This window comes from Mytilus edulis, chromosome 12 (genome assembly GCF_963676685.1).
Source record: "Mytilus edulis chromosome 12, xbMytEdul2.2, whole genome shotgun sequence".
Lineage (NCBI taxonomy): Eukaryota > Metazoa > Mollusca > Bivalvia > Mytilida > Mytilidae > Mytilus > Mytilus edulis.
In genome coordinates this window covers 41,462,123-41,482,303 of record NC_092355.1, presented here as the reverse complement: position 1 = coordinate 41,482,303, position 20,181 = coordinate 41,462,123, and the positions used below count along the sequence as shown (strand labels likewise).

Here is a 20,181-nt window from a genome sequence, read left to right as displayed (position 1 = left end):
TTTGATAAACTGTTATATATAGTATAAACCTTTTTATTAGATACCATTTTTTTGCGATTTGATGACATAGCAATATATACAAATGAAGAAAAAATTTAAATGTATAAATGATTGTTAAAAAAACTAATGCTATATTTCTGTCTTTTTCAGTCGGTAAGTAGCAAGTTCAAGTTTAGAATAGGGAAGTATATATATATAACTTTTACTTAACCGCAACACCTGTATTCAGGTTAAGAAAAACAGATATATTCCTTTCGATTTTATATAAACCTATCAGACGTTAACCAATACCAAGGTTAACTAATAAATGCCACCGTAATTGAAGTTTTGCATCCGTCAAGCATATTAAAGCAAAAACTAGGATGCTTAAAATTGCCATGAATATCAATGTTGTGGTCATTTTTATAAATTTCCTGTTTACAAAACTTCGATTTCTTCGAAAAACTACGGATTTTCTTATCCCAGACAAAGATTACCTTAGCCGTATTTGGCACAATTTTTTGGATTGTTTGGATCCTCCATGCTCTTCAACTTTGTACTTGTTTGGTTTTATAAATATTCTGATATGAGCGTCACTGATGAGTCTGATGTAGACGAAACGCGCGTCTGGCGTACTAAATTATAATCCTGGTACCTTTGATAACTTCAAAATAATATATATTTTTTCTACACGACACAAAAGGAACTCGGTATTCACTGGTCTATGAATTCGAAATGTTGTACCACTAGCATGTCAACACTGGTATTATGAGTTCAAATCCTGCATGTGGCCAGTGTGCTCGACGTCAATCAAAACTGAAAATAATTGTCATATTCCTCTGGAAACGATCGGTGATTCTCTGTTCGCAAAACCGCGTCCTCAACCAATAAAAAAAAATGACCGCTCCGAATTAGAGAATTGCTGCTGAAAGGGTTTCAAACAACAAGACACCAATTTCTGTAATATCAACAAAATATTTTAGTTTATTTCACAAAGATAAAAACTTTAAAAAATAGAAAGATAAATTCTAGAAGTGCCGTACAATAATTTCTATTTTTTTCTATTGGGCGCTTTATTATTTTTCATTATTGACATTAAAACATATAAAGGAAGACTAAACTTATTAATGAAAAAATAGATGAAGCACTGGTAAACAAATCCATACAGCTGCAGTTCGGATTATTCACATGTGAAGCAGGATCTGCTTGTCCTTACAGAGCACCTGTTATTCAGTCTTTAGTTGTCTATGGTACTACTAACAATGTAGGTGTATATCATGAATTAACTTTTTTTCCCTTTGTCCTTTTGTTTTTAATTAAAAAAAGCGGGTTTTTTACTAGAAAAATTAAAAAAATCAGTGTTTCCAATGGCACACAATTTGTTTTGCTTAATTTAATCTTTTCTACAAGTACATCATTCGTAAATCTAAATCAATTCACATTTTGATTTTAACGAACGTGGTCAAATTATTAAGCCAGTGAGTCGTTTACACAAATTACTAAAACAAGCTTTACTCAATTCTTCAATAAATATATCGATTTGGTTTTGAAGTTTGGTTGTAGCTGTGGAAAACTATTTTCAAACGGGATAGAACATCCTCACTTTTACGGAAATGTCGTTCTCCGTGCCCGGGAATTTAGAAACTATACTTTGAATATGCTCATTCTGAAACGTTACTAATTCAACACTGTGACTAGATCATTGAATACTGTTTTTCTTGGTATTAATAATAATTTTGTTATCAGTAAATCAAAAGCAAACTAAATATAATTGTTATCTACATACACACATTTATTGATGTACATCTGTCGATACCTGTATCAGCTGACTGTTTATGACGTCTTTAAACTAAATCCATCGGATGTGTACTGATTGATAATCTACTCTTAGATGTATGTACTTTTTTATTAGTTGTTTGTGATTTGAACTAGCTGTCAGCAGCTGCGAGTATTCTCACATCAGTTCTTAGTCTTTTTTTTTTTTTTTTGGGATGTAAAAGTACCTGGCCACATCCACTTGTATTTGTAGTATTTGTATCTTTATCCATCTGATTTTTATAGTTCGTTCTTATGTTGTACTTTTACAGCACTGTTAAAGGTTAGGGGACGGTTGGATTTCCGCTTACATGTGTAACCCCGCAATATTATGTATGTTTGTACCTGTCCAAAGTCATTTTCATTTCATTTTGCGAATACAGAATATCAGTTTGATTTAGTTATGAAAATGATAGAGATGAAAAGCTGTAAGTAAACTCGGAGGTTTCATCTACAGTAAAATTAATAACTACAGTCCGTATATCATTGTTCATTTTTGATTTGATATCGGAAATGATGCAAGTAGTTATTGAGACTGTCATATCAGCAATTGTATTGGTGAGTTGTGAAACACAAATTTGAATTACTTCGATAATATGTATGCACTTTAATATGATGCATTGATGTCGGTCAGATAAAAGCAAACGTCTTATGTATTATTGCATATTATCCTCCTTGGGAACATATGTGAATAAAAAGCTTGCACGTTTCTACTGTATAACTCATTAAAACAACATTGCTCATAATGATCAATGTAAAACTATACAACAAATTAAACAGTTTATAACATTTGAATTACTTTAATACCAAAATTTATGACAAACGCGATGATTTAAATTTTCCTATAGTCAACTTTCCATGTCTGTGTAGCAACTACCCAGCGGCGCCAGCATATGGAGTATATGTGTCTCAATTGATACGTTACTCTAGAGCTAGCTCAAAGTACGTTGATTTTGTTGAACGAGGAGTACTGCTTTCTCAAAAGTTTCTAAGACAGGGCTATGAATCAATCAAATTAAGGTCATCACTCAAGACATTTTACGGTCGCCATCATGAGCTGATTGGCCATTATGACAAAAGTGTGACAGAAATCATATCTGATATTCTTCCTCAGTCATAATAACCTTCCATCAATACCGAACTAAACAAAAAAATATCACGACGGGTGCTGTATACGGTGCAGGAAATGCCTACCCTTCCGTAGCACCCAATTTCACTACCGGTTTTTAGTGGAGTTCGTGTTGTTTCTTAATTATTATTTATAACTGTTCATGTAAATGTCCTTAGGTTTTGTGGGTCTTTGTTTACTCCTTGGTTTTGATTGTTATTGTCTTTTAATATATATACGTTTAAAACATTTAAGGATACACAATGACACACTTTTGTCGATTAATATATTCAACGTGATGGATAAGCCGGTATATACATGTTTATATAAAAACCACAAATATTTTACATTACTTTGTTTTCTTGACATATTGTGTTTTAATCATAACACTAACCTTGAATTAATTGAAATGTGTTTGTATACAGTTGCTTTGCAATAGAATACATTATTTTAATGTTTATTGTGCCTTTTCATTTGTAGTGTGTGTAGATGCACCGGAAAAAATATGTAAGTGCTCTTAATATAAATAGGAAATACTCGTTCGAACGGAAAAGAAAACAAAGCAAAGTGATATACTGTCTTTAACAATTCATTGTAACGACGTTAAGTGAATCTTCAAAGAACAAGATTAAGTTTAAAACTTGATAAAGCTGAACTAGTATTTGTTTAAATCAAGACGTACAAATAATTTACATGTCGAATTTAGTGAAAGCTCAGTATAGCTCTATTCTTAGAATTGAAGATATAACAAAAATACAATGGATAAATATGTATAGCAGAGCTGTTACAAAGAAAGAAGTATACATGAAAGCATATATAAATAATTAGATGTAGTCATGTTTAACAATTGCAAGTAACGAAGAATAAACATTGTTTATGTTTCTATTTAGTCTTTATTTAAAACATCCTGTCAACTTATATAACGGCATTGCATATGTTTTCTCAGATCTTTTTTTACGTCTTTATACTCAAATTTTATTACATAATTTATGCACTGATTCATTCTAGAAATGACAAATTTTGTTTTGAAGAGTTCTAATTGGCTTATACCTAGCTTTCTTAAAGGGCTGACCAAATTAAATATGGTTTTGATTGATCAAAATACTTTATCTGTGCTGTTGCATTAGATAACTAATATGGTTGATACTCATAAGTTTATTTGTTTTAATTTAAAAACGTCAGTAAGAGCCAGAATCTAAAATTCATATACGGCATTTGTGAGAAAACAAATGGTTTGAACGCGTTGAATTATTTTATGATAATCTCAAATCTTTGAAAGGGTTATTGATAATTATTTTGATAGTACTGACACACCTTTGCGCATGACTGTTGGAATATAAATGCTGTTTCGTTTCGACTACTGTTCTTGTTAATACTTAAAGCCGGCTTTCAACCTTCATATTTGATGTTTAAAAAATTATGTTGAACGTCAATTCATATTGCAACAATGTTAAACATAAAATTTTGCAGAAAGTTTGTGAACAGGAAGTACTGTATACATCATGCTTTTTAAAATATTGTATAGTTTGGTTGTATCAATATTTCTTACAGTAAGACAAAAATATTTCAAGCATAATTATTTTTAAACGAATATATGTATTTCTTGTAGATATATGCAATGTATCAAAGAAGTTTAAAAGAGGCAACACAGCAAAACCAGCATATGTTTCCAATATGTAATCAACAGTTGTACAGTAGTGATTTCTCTTAGCGTATTAACTAGAAAACATTGAAATTTATATCTCTAGAAACTTACAGTTGATGTAGCTTTTAATTGTATGTCTAATAAGAGAATTGTTTCTCGCTCGTTTTTATGGTTGAAAATGCCGTTTTTGTTTGTTTTTATGGTCCTGGTGAATTTGAATTCACTTATGTGGTTCGGTATTTTTGTTAGCTTTTTTGTTGACGGCTCCATAAAAAAAACCCACTTATTATAGATTATATATACATGTTTTTGAATTTAAAATAAAGTGTGCGTTGTCGAGAGTTAAACGAGTATTTATTTCATGAGCATTTTGAATACACACATACCCTCGGTTCAGAAAAAACGAATAATTAAATCAATCAATCACATTTTAAAAAGCATTGGACACCAAGAACTCAAAAAATAATTGGCTGATCTGAGAAAAACCATATACGACCAGAAGTACAAAAGCATGTTCCAATGATTTTAGAGATCAGTATAGATTTCTGTTTTCACAAATCAATGTTAAAAAGTTAAAATAGAAAGTAGAAATAGGGAATATGTCAAAGAGACAACAACCCGGCCATTAGTTTACTACGAAATTAAAGACAAATATTGAGGTCATATTAGTTACTTCAATACCATGATAATTAATAGTTTTTATCAGTATTTTAGTTGAATGGATAAAGAAAAACAGTTCCAGAAATCGACGATCTGTTTTCATAAATTTTTAAAAAAAATTGAGAAATGATTTGTACCGAGGAAACAAAAACTGATTAAAGTGCAGAAAACATCTCAATGACATCAATTAATACCAACTAGGCGAGAAAATTCTGCAGCCGTAAGGGATCTTCAACTGATCCCTTAAATTATATTAGAATAAGAATATGTAGTATGACCACCAATGATACAACACCATGGACTAAAATGATAGATCATCGTTCAGCATACTACACATTAAACAACCCCAATCCAAACAAAAAAACTAACGGCCTGATTTATGTCAAAATTATCAACGAAAAACAAATATTACATGCATTAACAAACGACAACCATTGAATTTACATGTTCCTAACTAGGATGTGGCGAGGTTTAACTTGTTTAAAGATGCTAACCCTCCCATAACCTTGGACAGTGGTGGATCAGTAAAGCATAATGAACATTTTTAACTATAGTCTCTATAGAGTCGGTATCGCTCATCTAGATCTATGTGTATATCAAGCAAAGGATGCATTCAAACAATGTAAATGAGAATAGACTTCATGACATAATAAACTCAGCATAGATAAATCTGAACACTTTTGCTCCTTTGAGATTTTCCCTATTTATAACGGTTCAAAAATAATACCGGTAGACAAAACTTGCATTTTAATACACCTATGTTTTATTTTATGGCATGTCAGCCATGTTGATTGGAAGGCGGAGTCATCGGATATATTTTTGAAACTATATACCAAAATGCTGATTGTCTCGGTAGTTTCAGAGGAGACGATTTATGTAAAAGATTTCAATTACAATTTGTAACAGCAAATTTTAATATCACAAACAATCCGTATTTTCATTCCAGTACCGAAGTAATGGCTACTGGGCTGGTGATTGCATGAAAATACGGATTGTTTGTGTTATTAAAATTTGCTGTTACAGATTGTTAGAAATTATTATAAATTAAGGAATGTATCTCCCTCATGCAAAGCTCTGATTCCTTTCACGGATTTGGCTATACTTGTTGGACCTTTTGGATTATAGCTCTTTATCTTTCATATAAACTTTGGATTTCAAATATTTTGGCTACGAGCATCACTGAAGAGACATGTTTTGTCGAAATGCGCATCTGGTGCAGAAAAATTGGTACCGTTAATGTTATTACTACCACTGGGTCGATGCCTCTGCTGGTGGACTGTTAGTCCCCGAGGGTTTCACTTGGAAATAAATAAATAAATAAATAATCTTTATTTCAATTAGAACAGGTGAGATGAAAAGCAGTTGGAAAGGGATTAACTTATCAGATACACACAAAGCAGAAAGATAGATAGCTTAAAAAAGCCGACCGAATGTGTCAGGGTATTTATACATTCCAACATTAAGATATTAAATATGTTCTGAGAGTACTCACAGCTACTGAGAGTTAGCTTGAATTCACAAAGAACAAAACAAATCATGCATCTGCGACTATAAAAGCAACCAGTACCAATCCAACATCCAATGGTCTTACTGTAAAGACGTCATTAACATTTAGAGGAAAAAATGAACAAAATGAACAAATTTAACAATAATGTATATTAGTTCAGGGAAATGGACGCCACAATAAACTGTGGCACATATAAATGAATCAAATTAACAAATAAACAAAAAAGAACACACACAGAACTATATAGCTAACAAAAGCTAGATATTCCAATCTTGATACCGGCACAAAAATGCAGCGACATTCACAAGTTGTTTTTTAATAGATCTAGTGCCTTCCCTTTATACCTCTACCTTATAAGAAATAAACGAACGAACATCAATTCTCACAAGACCAAAACCGCTGAAAGAAGTCCGAGTACGAAGCTAGATAATGTTCCAAAAGAAACTAAGCAAAATGACAAAGATCAACATAAAATAACAATTAAAAGACTACGAGCAGTTATAAACATGCCTGCCCCACACCTCCACCGACCGTGCAAGTGCTGTATATCTAGTCTAGGTTGTTAAAAACTTCCATCATCAACCTCCGTTTAAATAATTGACGCAAAATCATTTAATGTAGATCGATCTTTTAACACAAATCACCTTATACCATATAAATAGGTAATACTCTAATCGACGTCCAATTATGATTTCGTAATGAAATAAAATTGCAATTCGATGACCAAATAAAAGCCACTTTAACATGTCTTATGGATGTCTTTCAAATTGTTTCTTAAATCGAGATTCATTGTTTATTTTATTTGATCGACATTCCTTTTCTGGACCTGCTGCAACTACGTCAAAATTTTATTTCATAAAACAACTGTTCCATTCCAGATTTAATACAAACATTTTCCTAATGCAATTGTCATAAGAAAAGAATACAATCCTTGAAATCTTGCAAATTTAAAACAATTATACTTTTTAACACTTGAATGCACTTCTTTATTCTGTCCATTGATTGCGACTGTATATTGCTCCTAAGTTGTCTTTCTGGTATTCTTGTCTTTGGGTTTTCGTCTCATAATCTGTGGTTATCACAAATTTTTTAATATTTTTTAAATAATGACAATAGGACCTGAAACGACATTCCAAATCACTGCTACTGAGTTATGTTTTATCAACTATACAAGAAAAAGTTATGAAAAAATAAATATAACTATACTTTTGTCTTGTATCATTTGGTAGGAAGAAATAGTGACGAATTTTGTTTACGTCTACTATCGGTTCTATTTCTTTTTGGTTTCTAAATTTGACTCCTTGTATCCACCATGCACAACTTACAGGAGCCCACTGTGTTCCAACATTACGAATCAAATATTCTAAAACAAAAGTACATGTTTTTCATTGTGTTTACCTCTTCAGAATGTTGAGCCGGTTGTTTTTATGCCAAGTCTGGACACTTAATGACATCCTATACAACCAATAATGTAGAGTAGGATCCATTCTCGATTACCATTTAGCACAATTTTTTTGGTTATCAAACGCATGTGCAACCGAAATTTGTCTGATGTGCATAATGCCTTTGCAACACTGTGGAGTTTTCTATTATGTTCAGTAGATTTTGATCTGTTTTTCCTGTTGCATCTGCAATACTTAAATTAGGATATCTAAGTTTGCAGAGTATGTTATTCCTGTCATGTTTTTCAAATCCTGTGCCATTGATCGCCTTGAGGTAGATGCTCTCACGTGTTTCCATATAATCGATCAGGATGTTAATTTGTAGTTTATGTGGCCTTATATCAAAGTTTGATTTCAATCCAAAGTCAAGTCCGGAAACCAAAATTAACAGTAACTTCGTAGTGCGGGGTAACAGTCACATGAAATAGGCTTTATTTTACTTCGTCACTGCAACGTTGTATCAATTACGAACGACTAAAGTTGTAACGAAAATTGTCAGTTTTGTTCCGGAACTCCAGATTTATGATCTTTGTAGATAGTATCTACAAGTGTATTCACCAAAATTATCACTAGGATGTGGCGAGGTATTCCATAAAAAATGATGTTATGTCTTGTGTGTGTGTGTGATTTTGCTGCGTTGATTCATTCATTTCACCCACATTTAATACTTTTGTTGTTTATTGCATTGTTGTACTGTCGTAAATTAATGGAAGTTTGTCCGTTGTCATGTTGTGGTTTACATGTTGTTATGCAGTATTATATTATTTATTTATGTATTTCTCTAGACTTCATTTGTACTGTATTCCTGTCACGTAATGGTGTCACTTCAGCGGTATTTTTAACATTGACATATAAGCGAGAGGTTTGGTTAGCCAGGAAACCAGGTTCAACTCACCAATATTTGGCAGTTGAAATCAAATATTCCGTTCCTATGTTTGTTGGTGTTAGTTTTTGTAGCAGTTCAGTGTTTCTGTTGTTCCGTTGTTTTCCCATTACAGTTGACGAGTTTTTCACTCGGTTTTGATTTGTGAACTGGATTTTTTTCAATGTACCTACATTTCCCCATCCTTGAATTTTTACAGATTCTATTTATTTGGAATTAAATGCTATTGTCAAATATGATCTTCTTGGTCTTTTTCTGAAATGCGATGATGTAACTAAGATTGTTTTATAAAACGGTGCCCAAGAGGGATATCATGATAAGCATTTGGGAGACACGGGACAGTATTTTAAGTTCCGGAATTGACTCACGTTGCTGTGAGTAAAGTATGCGCTTAAGAATTTTCAGACATACCAACATAATGCTGGTTTCAAGTAACAGCGATATCCTCTTAAATTAAAACTGATCAATTATTATGAGTTAGAACGATTGAACTTTTCAGTGGCTATCATTAAATGGTTGATAGTAACAATGTCTTAGTTTCTGATAAAAAAGGAGATGAATATCATTTCTGATGAGACAAATACCAACCAGAGGCCACATGACGTGCATGTACGCAAATATAGGATAACATTCGTTTTTCGACATTTTCAAAACCAATAACATGAAAGTCAGCTATAAAAGATAGAAATACGAATATGTGGTATGATTGACAACGAGACAACTCTCCATCAGATACTCAATCTATTACTATTAATTCATTACATGTGTCAATCAAATTGAAAGCAAAACAGTCTATTATATATGTTGATACAAGATGAAAGTTGGAATGGTTTCACGGATATGGACAGCGTATTTCAACACTCCATAATGCCAAACACCATGCTTTCGTAAAGATACAAAAAATAACATGTAGATTACATCTGTCAACCAAAACAGTCTAGTATGTTACTACTAGATGACAGTTGGAATGGTTTGACGGATATGGACAGCGTATTTCTACTCTCAATAATGCCAAATACCATGCTTTCGTAAAGGTACATGTAGATTACAACTGTCCACGAAAACAGTCTAGTATGTTGCTACTAGATGAAAATTGGAATGGTTTGACGGATATGGACAGCGTATTTCTACTCTCCATAATGCATAACACCATGCTTTTGTAATGGTAGATGCGAGGATACATAGACAATAATAGTGCATTGACTTGACATATCAACGATATAAGGATGAGGCTTAGAAACGGGAAAATGCGAGGCTCTGCCGAGCTTTTTCCCCGTTTTGGGCCGAATCCTTATATTGTTGATATGTCAAGTCAATGCACTATTATTGTCTTTATACTGCAACCTAAATAAAAAACATTTTCAATTGTTGTTTAATGTGTTAATGTTATCATTGATTTAAATATTGGGTAACTTCCCCCTTTTATTAAAAGGCCTCATATCATGGAGGCGGAGAAATATACAACACGATGAAATGTACATTTATCTGTTGAAATTCGAAATCAATGGTGAACAAATTTGTTTAAAGAATGAACTGAAATATCAACAATAAGCATAAATATAATGATTTATAGTATGCAGACCAAACATATTAACAAGTGAAATATGTTTTTTTTTTTATAAAAATTGCAAAAGAAACAAGTTTGAGTCGTTGTATACATTGAAAACAAGAACAGGTTGAATAGGTCGAATGAATAATTAATTATAATCTCGGCAATTTCTATTTTAATATTCATGAGGAAAAATGATATCATGCCAGTGACTGTATATGACATAGAAATATACGGTCAACGCAATTTGACTGCTCAAATAGAACGAGTGCAGTATAAATTACATAATACAGAACTCGTCGTTTCATACTTTAATGAATTCTGGTTATTATTTCCAAAGGTGAACATCAAAATGTCGTGATTGGTTAGAAACGTCCTAGACAATTGAAATGCAGCAAGTGACGTGACATTATTTTCATTACTTTCATATTCATTTGATAAAATTTACTGTTTGCAATAGCATGAATTGTTCTATATAATAAGAATGTTCTTATCCCGGGCATAAAAACAATGCCGTATTTGGCGAAACCTTTTCAACTTTTGATCTTCAGTGTTGTACAATTTTGTACTTTTTTCACTTTCGATCTTTTATATCTGAGCGTCACTTGTAAGTCTTGTGTGGACAAGGCGCGTTTTTGGCGTATCGAATTTTAAACCTGATGCTTTTTGTTATCTATTAATCATGTTTCTCTTTGTCTAATATGTTCTATTAATTTGTATTGTAGTCCTGTAATATTATGTTGTCATTTCAATGTTATATTTAACTTTGCCATTAAAGTGCGAGGTTTGGCATGCCACAAAACCAGGTTCAACCCACCACTTTTATTCCCCTTTAAAAGTGTCCTGTACCAAGTCAGGAAGATGGCCATTGTTATATTATTGTTCGTTTCTGTGTGTGTTGCATTTTAACGTTGAGTCGTTTGGGTTTTCCCTTATTTTTGAGAAATTGAGATAAGACGTGGCACGGTACTTGTCTATCCCAAATTCATGTATTTGGTTTTCATGTTATATTTGTTATTCTCGTGGTGTTTTGTCTGATGCTTGGTCCGTTTCTCTGTGTGTTACGTTTCGGTGTTATGTCGTTGTTCTCCTCTTATATTTAATGCGTTTCCCTCGGTTTTAGTTTGTTACCCCGATTTTGTTTTTTGTCCATGGATTTATGAGTTTTGAACAGCGGTATACTACTGTTGCCTTTATTTAAGACTTTTTTCTATGAGAAATTATAGTGTAATGAGATTTTAATGGCTATATCTATTTCTCGAGAAAAAATGTGAAAAAACAAGAAATCTGGTTGCATTATTATCTATTACATTACCTGGTTGATTGGTATGTGATAATGATGCTACCTGAGTATTCAGAAAAGTCATATTAGTTTCCAAACTTGCTATTTTCGAATCGAGGGCTTCGGTTAACCGCTTAATAGCTGTATCTGAAATATTAAAGGTGTTATTATTCGGGAACACGTGTAATGTGAACAAGAATTCCTATCGAAAGTATTTTCAAAAATATATATAACTTACACTAGTAACCCGAATTTAACTTGAACGGACAAAAACGTGTTAACGCTATTTAAATGAGATTGATCGTTATTTGATAAAGATTGACAAAAATTAAAAATTATATTTAATTCATATCAATTCATATCAGTTCATTTTAACGCCAGTCAAATAGATTTCTTTGCGGTGAATCAATTGAAATCAAGTTGCTGGTTAGTTGCGTTAAACTAATAGGCCACGCCCCCGTTAAACTATTTCAAACATGCATTAATTCGTTTTAAACATGGATGAGACCCGAGCTTTTTACAGCGTTTTTGTCCGTTCAAGTTAAATTCGGGTTACTAGTGTTATTTCATGATGATGATATAAATTACAAAATGTATAATGATAAAGCCTTTTAAAAGGTTCACATTTCCACTAGTATTCATATAAATTATACATTAAAAAAACATTGGGCCTTCAGTGTAAGAAAAGTTGTTTTCAGCATTACATTAAAAAAGACAATTCATGTATTAAGCAATAGGTCACACTTATAAATATCCATGCTTACCATTTTGGGTTTTCTTTCGGAATTCTTGTTCAACCAATGTGATTTGCTGAGTAAGATTTTTGCCAACAGTTGTGCATGTTGTGATATCCAATTTATTTTGGTGAGTTATTTTCGAAAGGACAATTATATCCTGATGCGTCACCGTATTGTTATATTCGAGTTGGTTTACTTTGTTAGTTGTTGCCTGTACTTGCTGTTTTAAATTTTCAATGTTACCAATTGGTAGGGTTTGTCTCAAGATTGCAACGTCTTGTGATAGTTTCTGGTTTTCATCCTTCAACAACGTATAATTCATTTCTAAATCTTTGAATTTGCTTTTCAAATCTCCTAAATTGTTCTGACATAAACTGCATGCAGCATTTAGAGTATTAACTTTTAACTGCAAAGCCGATATATATTTTGTGCATGCTTCGAAATATCCTTCTGTTCAAGAGATTGTACTTTCTGTTGTAAAGTAGTCACTACTTGCTCTAACATATGACGTGATTGTCTTTCCTCCATGAGCAAACCGATGACAGCAATATAATGATTGTCAGTTATAACGCTAGAATAGTTGATCGTCGTAGGGCCGTCAATCAAAAATCCATTTATGAGATCAGAAAGTACGCATTGGAAGAGGATGAAAAGAATTTTTAGATTATGAAGCATCTTCGTTATTAAAACCACAAACAATTGAACACATAAATACGTGTAACGACTGAAATACGTGTACTACCTACTTGTCCTATCTACATTTTGTACAGGTTGGTTAACCCCAATTGCCATGACTTATTATACAGAACGTCATAAAATTGTCCCTATTACATTCAGAATTATCTCCCTTGGAGCTCGGTTTTACTGTTTATACTTTCCAAATGTATTTTTCAAAGTTTAAAATATGTACGTTTCTTTTTGTATTTCAAAATATGGTATTATTTATTAGAATTAACTGCTCCGAGTAAAGTTTTTCCTGTTAAAACATTTTTTTTAAATTTGATTGAATGATGGTGAGATTGACCGAGACAATGTTACAAAGTAGAAAAGTCGTAAAATGAGAAAATACATTTTTCAAATATACAATAGTTATATCCCAGTTTTTTGTAGTTTTTTCTATATCTACTATCGTGTTTTATGATCCTAGCAAATAGTAAGGAATAATAGTTGAAATTGTTAGAAAATTTACAGTTTTTAATTGATGCAAATCGATTAGTATTTTTACACAAGTGCATTTCACATATGAAATATTCCAAAATTCAGATCAATCGTACTTTGGTGTAACTCGCTTGACCCTGTTGACCGCACACAATGTTTCGATTGTGACATCATCGAATACGACTGGTGACAGGATATTACTTTAATGATAAGATTTAACCTTCTGCATCATATTTATGCACATTGTTTGGCTCCTGTAGCTAAAATCTTTCTATAATTTCTATGTATGATTTGTTGACTGCCGTTTTTTCCGTTTTGCCTGTGTCTATTCCTTTTGAAAATTATGGTGTCTAATTTTCCTCCGTATGTAGACACTAATAGTATATTTGACCCTTATTTATCACACAAAAGTATTGACATAGGTAGACGATCTTTTTACTTTTATTTCATTCTAATTCGTAATTAATTGCCCCCTCCAAAACAAAATGTATCGTATAAAGACGAATCTATTCTAATAAAATAACTCTTAAATTATATGTAAGAGATAACAAAATTAGAGTGATATGTTGATGGAAACTACGTCCACAATTTGAGAAGCTAGAGACATTGGATTGTCACGTATATGTCTTTCCTTAGTTTCATCCAATGCCTCTGAATAGCATTTGGAGCTGTAGTCTTAAAAACAAATGAAAAGAAATATTTATACAAGGCAAAATATTCAATACATTGAAAAAAAATATAGCTATCAATTTGAAATATGCAATCTGGTAGACAAAATTCTTAGTGAGTGTTTTTGAAGGTTAAAAGAAAGTAAATTAGAAATGAATGGCACCACCTAGTACATTTTTCACCAAAGATAATAGGTAGATGTTAATCTATTTTCTGCTGCCCTGGTAATGATTAGAAAGCAAAAGTGCAATAATGAGAAATAAGTGTTGGCCATTTGTAAAGAAACAGCGAGATATTGCAGGAAACTCTATGTGACGAGCACCTTTTTTCTGTTCAAAATGAAGCAAGGAGTGAGCTTCATTCATACTATTTCTGAAAATTTCGGTATCGTTGAGTACAATAATTAAGTGTAATTTTTCTATCAAAAAAACTGCGGAACCATATGTGTTTTCAATTCTATTCACACCCTAGATGTGTTGATAATTCAGAAATTGTTAATCTTTAATAGTGAAAATGCAGTGCCACAAAGCTTATATTGTCTCCTATGTAAAAAAATATTTTCTTTTAAAATAATTGTTTTTTTATTAATTTTGATATTCTAAATGGCGTCTATACATTTTGAGTACTTTTTGTCCGTTTTAATTTTGTCAAAATAACCGGGAATCAATTTTAGCTCACGGCTCACTTCAAAATAAAACCCCATATTATAAAACCAGGTAAGTCATTCATAAACAATACTTATCGTTCTTGATTTAAATTTAGAATTTGCTGACCTCCGTCATACCTTTGATTTTATATCAGTACAAAATGGCTCAGGCGGCGTCTAAAACATGTGAAATTTGTATGAGTGCCCCTGGATCACAATACTGCTTAGACTGTGAGCAATATTATTGTGAAAACTGTAAATTGCTGCATAAAAGACAGAAGTCATCGACCTACCACCAGTTTCAACACGCCTCCGGACTCATCCCGGAAGGTAAATCTAGATGTGGCCAACACAAAGAGGAATTCACTTTAATGTGTAATACTTGCAATGTACCAGTATGTACTAGCTGTGTGGCAGGAAAGCACAATGGTCATAAATTTTCCAAAATGGTCGATGCAATTGCTCAATTACGAGGGGAAAACGAAACGCTTATTCATGACAAGACCAATGAAGCAAATCAAAATATAACGAAAATTGAGGACAACTTGAAATCGTTTGATAATGATGTAGAATCTGTCATAAAAGCTATCACCGATCAAGGCAACATGATTAAAAGTATGGTTGATAAATCAGTAGCTCAGATGATTGCCTTAGTAAAAGAACAATCCAAGAAGGAGAAAGATAAACTTACGAAGAGTTTATCTGCTACTAAATCCACACTTGTTGCTGGACAGAACTTAGATAAGAGAAGGCGGGATCTAGATAAAACCCGACCAGATGAAAATATGGTATTACAGATGAAGAAGATGAAAGAAGATATCAACAAACTACGTATTGACTCTCTTCCTCAGTTTCCAAAGATATCCTTTCAAAGCAAAGCTGTTACTGGGAATGACATTAGACATCTACTTGGTTCATATACTTTAAGGTAAATATGAAAATTTATGTTTTCTGCATTTTCCAAAACCCCTAATAACCTAAAACAAATATCTTAATGTTTATTCATAATGTCAAACTATGTACATGATGTATAAATTAGAACAATTATTTCAAGCTTTAAGTAAAAGACCGGAATGTCTTGGTTCAGAGATCTCCAACAACAGGTCATTCTTTATATTGACAGTATAAACTATATGTCTTAAGGCAGACACTAATGACCATTACAAAGGATTATTATTTCGCTTTCAATTTTTTTCTTTATGACCTTTGATTGCCTTCTAAAATCATCAGGTGTTTTTACTTCTAATCGAAACGGACTCCTGAGTTATCAAGAGTAAAACTATTTTTTATGTCATGACAATTCTTCCATTTTTAGGTTTCGTCTCTTATTTTCTATAATGTAGTCTTTTTTCTTTCGTCGAATTTTTTTCAAGCTGTATGACAACATCTGTATATTTACCCTTCTCCAAAGCGTCATCTCAAAGAAATATCAGGATAACAGTTACTGCTTTAGTTCGTCAGTTGCGCATTTCGTATACACAAGTACCCTGGGTTTTAAAACTTTTGGAGATTTAAATCAATCAATCATACTTGTTTTTAAAAAAGGAAGAACAAATCTGTCGGAAGACATCTGTGAACCGAAGTAGAAAAACAAGAATGTTTCTAATATTTGTAGATCTCAGTATACATGGTATAGATAGGCTATTTTCACAAACTAAAATTGAAAAAAAGTAAAGCATGTTCAATGAGGACAAGAGTCTACAATAAAATTAAAGACACAGTTTGACTTCTCGCAAGTCATTTCATTACCACAATAATTCATTATAAACTATAAAATGTGAAAAAATAAAATAATACACCTATTACTTATTTATCCACCCATATGCCATAACAACTCATAGTTTTGTAAACTTTACAACACTATTCTACTTTAATTGATAATAAAAGTCATACATGAGTCCGTATCACGTTTTTACATATTTAAATAAGGAATGAGCTGTGTGAAAAAAAAGCCATTAACATATTACTTTCATATCCAGCATATATCATGATATCTCAGATATGTCTAATCTTTTCTTCATTCTACTTTCATTGGTAAAAAAAATCAGAAATTGACAAGAAGAAGTTTTTAAAGACATTTATTGTCATTTCGAAAATGGTGAAACAATTTTTTTTCATTATAGATATTCACCATTCAAAGAAAAAGAATATCAACAACATGGATGGCTATATAGATGTTCAGACTGTGGGTAAGAACTGAAAGGAAATTAAATAGATCATTAATTGTGACTATGGTCCATACACTTTAGATACATAAAAGCTTAAAAAATTAATCAATACTTGAATGAGACTGGAATCAAACACAGTAGATAAAAAAATATCTTGTAATATATATTTATAACTGTAGTCAATTACATCATAATGTCATACATTAATGTACAGAAATCTGTTTTTTGATATAATGCGTTAATTGAGTGACTGTTTTCAAATGCATGTAGTGTAAACAAATTGATTTCGGCACATTTTTTTAAGCCGTTTCATTTGATGTTGCGGCAAACTTGTAGACTTTGTAAAGTTATTCAAGAGACGATTCTGAGCTGCATGTACTCGCCTTGTTTTTGTCCCAAAGAAAATCAATTGCATTTTAAAATATGTTAGTTTACAGTATTAGCTATATTCTCAATATTATAAGCAATCGATCAGACATTTGTGTAGCTTAAGTTGAATAGCGTGTCTTAATTTAAATCCATAGAGTTTAATAATTTGTCCTGATGTAGTTTTTATCATTCTTTTTTTCTAAAATATGTATAATTTTTTTTTATTGCACACTACAGGTTGAGGAAAATTGTCAAATTTTGTAGACACGGAAAATCCAATTTTGTGTGATAAAAAGAAAACTTATATTATGGAATTTATGATAAAATGCGATAGCTCTTCTAAGAGGCTTTCAGATTAAGAAAAAATGGGTCACCGGATTTATTTTTATTGCTTAAAATCACTTCATTTGAGTTATCTCTCCTACTATCTGAGTTATCTCCCTTTATGCAGCAAAGTTGAAAAAAATAAATTAAGCAAATATTTTTTCTACAGAAAATACATCCGTAAAAATGATAAAGAACATAATTTTCTATATGAACAATATGAAATGTTTTACACATGAATTACATTAACTACTCTCGAAATTTGCAAATTTCATTCTCAGATCTTTACTTAGTGTTTTCTTTTTGATGTTGGGATATACCCGTCTAGGTCAATCTGGTTTTTTGTTAGATGAATTTCTATTTGTATCCATCTGATGAGTAAAGCCTTTTTCAACTGATTTTTATAGTTTGTTCTTATGTTGTATTGTTACACCACTGTCCCAGGTAAGGGGGAGGGTCCCGCTAACATTTTTAACCCCGCCACATTTGCCTGAATTCAGTGGTTGTCGTTTTTTGATGTTATACATAATTGTTTTCTTTACTTGTTTTGTACATAAATTAGGCCGTTAGTTTTCTTGTTTGAATTGTTTTACACTTGTCATTTCGGGGTCTTTTATAGCTGACTATGCGGTTTGGGTTTTGCCCTTTGGTGAATCCCGTACGATGGCCTATAGTTGTTACTTTCTGTGTCATTTGGTCTCTTTTGGAGAGTTGTCTCGTTGGCAAACACACCACATCTTTTGTTAATATATATTTTCTCTGTATTTTCACAATTTCTTTTTATTGTTCGAGTTTTTATATTTGCATTAATGATGAGAGGGTTGAAATGTAGTCGTTTGGTTCCCGACAACAAAACCGGACATAATACATGTATTAGCTAAACTCTGATTAACTTTGTTTCACATAAAACTATTGATTTATGTTATACCTCACATCCCTAAGATTCAGTGCGATAAAATTGAAACTGTATTAGATCTGTCTTTAAATAATAAGCAGTGTCCATTGAAAAATCAAAAGTCTGTTTCATATAATATCATATTTAAAACAAAATAGACGTAAAACTTGATTATTCATATACAAAGTAAATTGTGATCGGTATTCAATTAATTAAGAAGTCTATTAACAGGTTTTGGAAAGCTATGAAGTTTGAGTTTGTTCTTTTTTAAGAACAGGAATATTGTAATGTCATGTTAAAACTCGGGTTTAATTATTGGTCATCGAGGGCATCATAAGATGCACATGCTGCAGTTCAATTCTTTGGTATTTACATATGTCAAAAATAGAGGTACAGCAGTAAACATCGTGTAATTAGCTTAATCACTATAAAATCAAACAAATATATAAACGAAAAATTACCATGACACAATAACTATGATAACACAATGAAAGGATGCGTAAGTACAGAGCCACGTCATATGCAACAGAGAAACACGGAAAGGTATATATACAGAGTATTAGCGCGTAGGGTATGCACATTTATAAAATTTATTTATGTTTTGCTTTGCAACCACAAATTCTCTGTTACTGTAATGTGCTTTATTTCTTTTTTGCCACTTGGTTCAAAATTAGTATAAAGCAATAAAATATCACATAACACATTATGAATGAAGACAAGAGTAAATCAAAGGCAACAAAAACACAAGGATTAGAAATACAGAGGGATAAACTATTTTACCTTGTCACAAGTGGTATTATCTTAATATAAGTTATTTCAAATTAAATATATTTATTATCGTTTAAGGAGAGAACGTATTCAACCTAACAGAAACCCGTAAGTATACTATTACTACTTCTACAAGCATATACGAATAGAAGAGTGAATGCTATGTTTACCCAAAAGTGTGAACCAACTGTGTCTTCGTTTTACAAACTGCAATAACACCTGTGTATTTTAATGTTTAACGCGTTTGTTGCCGCAGCAATATTTATGTTGTGATTTCTTTACGTTATTATCAATCTACATCCTGCTTTAGACCTGTAGAAAATGTACATTAATATGATAAGCATAATGTATTATGTGTCAACTTTTATTAAAATTAAGACACAAAACTAAAACAAAATTAAGGTTTATGTACCCTTCTGTAGCCATTTTTGTACGAATTTTTCAAACCTAAATTTTATCAAAACTAAAGATATAATAAATAATAGAGATAGGCCACTTAGTACATGTTCCAAGGGGAACTTGATGCAAAACATTATTTTTTACTGTTTCATTGCATTTGATAGAAAAAGAGGACTTT

General features: G+C 31.8%; 2 protein-coding genes across 2 annotated transcripts in view; both read left to right on the top strand.

The window, feature by feature from the left end:
* Nucleotides 1-20,181, top strand: part of LOC139497626 (E3 ubiquitin-protein ligase TRIM71-like) — a 178,682-nt gene that overhangs the window by 43,151 nt on the left and 115,350 nt on the right. The gene's annotated exons all lie outside the window — the stretch shown is intronic.
* Nucleotides 15,186-20,181, top strand: part of LOC139499265 (E3 ubiquitin-protein ligase TRIM71-like) — a 47,464-nt gene continuing 42,468 nt past the window's right edge. Inside the window, exon 1 of the mRNA XM_071287937.1 lies at nt 15,186-16,008. Coding sequence (XP_071144038.1) covers nt 15,242-16,008 — 767 coding nt within the window. The 5' untranslated portion in view covers nt 15,186-15,241. The remainder of the gene's footprint in view (nt 16,009-20,181) is intronic.